Raw genomic sequence first — 1555 nt, forward strand, 5'->3', positions numbered from 1 at the left:
TGAGCTATCTGGGAAGCCAAAGGTGAGGGTATCTGGGAACAGTGCAGGGAGTGGGTAGGGGACACCGCCGGGCAAAGTCCATGAGGGGGGTGGGGATGGGATGGGGGGTCCCCGCATACTCCGAAGTTGGTGCCTGGCTCGGCCTCCGGCGGCAGCGAGAGGCACTGGAGGGTGGAGCACAGCGCAGGCACCGCCCACCTACCTGCAGCAGGAGCACGTCATTCAGCTTCTCCTGCGGGTTGTAGTTGTTCTCAAACGGGCGACTGATGCGGAGCCTCTGCTGGGAGGGCTCGGGGGTCTGCAGGCGGTGGGCCCCCAGCACCACGCGCACGCGCTGCGGGTTCCTGACGGTCGGGGCGTTCGTGCTAAGCCTATCCGTGCTCCCTACTCCCGTCCTGAGGCCAAGGTGCAGCCCCTCGGGAACTCCCCACCGCTGCCCCAAGAGACCCGCCACCCCGTCTGCATCTTGCCCCCGAGGGTTGGGCCCCTGGCTTGAGCTCATCCTCCTGGGGCATCAGGGGGCCACGTCGGGCGGGGGGGGGAGCGGGCAGGGCAGGTGCCCGCCTAGTCCGGGATGACAGGGTTGGGCAGGTGGACGGATGGAAGGGTGAGGCCAGGAGAAGCTCAAGCAGGGCCTCAACCCCGACTCGGACCCTCGGGCAGGCCCGCCCTCCGCCCCCCGGACCCTGGACCCCACAGCAGGTCTGTCCTCCCCCTCAGACCCCGGCCCATCACGCGCCGGCGCACTCACAAGTTGTTCAGGCAGTGAGCGGCGGTCAGCACGAAGCTCGGGTGCACCAGGGTCCCCCCGCAGAAGTGGCTGCCGGAAGCCAGCTGCAGCGACGCCACGTAGGGGCGCGAGTGGGGCTGGGCTTCCCTCCCGCCCACGATCTCCACGGCCCGGGCTGCTCCTGGGGACGCGGGGGTCAGGGGCAGTCGCCTCTTCTGACGCCCCCGCCCCACCTCCAGGGAACCCAGACAGGGGACAGGGGAGGAGGCAGAGTCGCTGCCTGGCCCGGAATCCCACGGAGCCTGCGTTTCCCTATCTGCAAATTGGGGGTCCCATGGCAACACCGACTGGGGTCTGATGGGGGAAAGGGACCTGGCCTGGGACTGTTAGTGCTGGGTGGAGAGCCCCGAGGTCATCATCATTACTCCTGGAGGCTCTGGGAGGCCCGGTGCCCAGCCCTGGGGGCCAGGAGATGGACAAGCTGAGGCATGAGTCAGCCTCCTTGGGGTGAGAGTGGAGGCCCCTCACCCGGGGCCTCCTATGACACCTGCCTCATTCATCCGGTCACATGTTCATTGGTGTGCCTTCACACATGTATTAAGCGCTTGCTGTGTGCCAGGCACTGTCTGGGGATTCCGGTTACACTGTGTCCCCAGGACACCTGCCTGGGCAGGAGGTACTAGGTTTTGCCCACTTCACAGATGGGGAAACAGACCCTCCCCCTCCTTTCCTCCTACTTTCCCCTTGAGGCCCCCATCCTGAGCCTAAGCCTGCCTCACTCTCCCCACCTGGGCGGTGAGGGTGTGGGACAGGTGGACAGTTGGG

The 1555-nt window shown here is 66.8% G+C and overlaps 1 protein-coding gene across 1 annotated transcript in view; it reads right to left on the reverse strand.

Moving 5' to 3' along the window:
• The window catches only part of PRTN3 (proteinase 3), a 9185-nt gene that overhangs the window by 1827 nt on the left and 5803 nt on the right, over positions 1-1555 (reverse strand). The window contains exons 2-3 of the mRNA XM_010844649.1: positions 752-911; positions 203-344 (exon numbers count right to left, since the gene is read on the reverse strand). Coding sequence (XP_010842951.1) covers positions 203-344; positions 752-911 — 302 coding nt within the window. The remainder of the gene's footprint in view (positions 1-202; positions 345-751; positions 912-1555) is intronic.

This window comes from Bison bison, unplaced genomic scaffold (genome assembly GCF_000754665.1).
Source record: "Bison bison bison isolate TAMUID 2011002044 unplaced genomic scaffold, Bison_UMD1.0 scf7180017864203, whole genome shotgun sequence".
Classification (NCBI taxonomy): domain Eukaryota; kingdom Metazoa; phylum Chordata; class Mammalia; order Artiodactyla; family Bovidae; genus Bison; species Bison bison.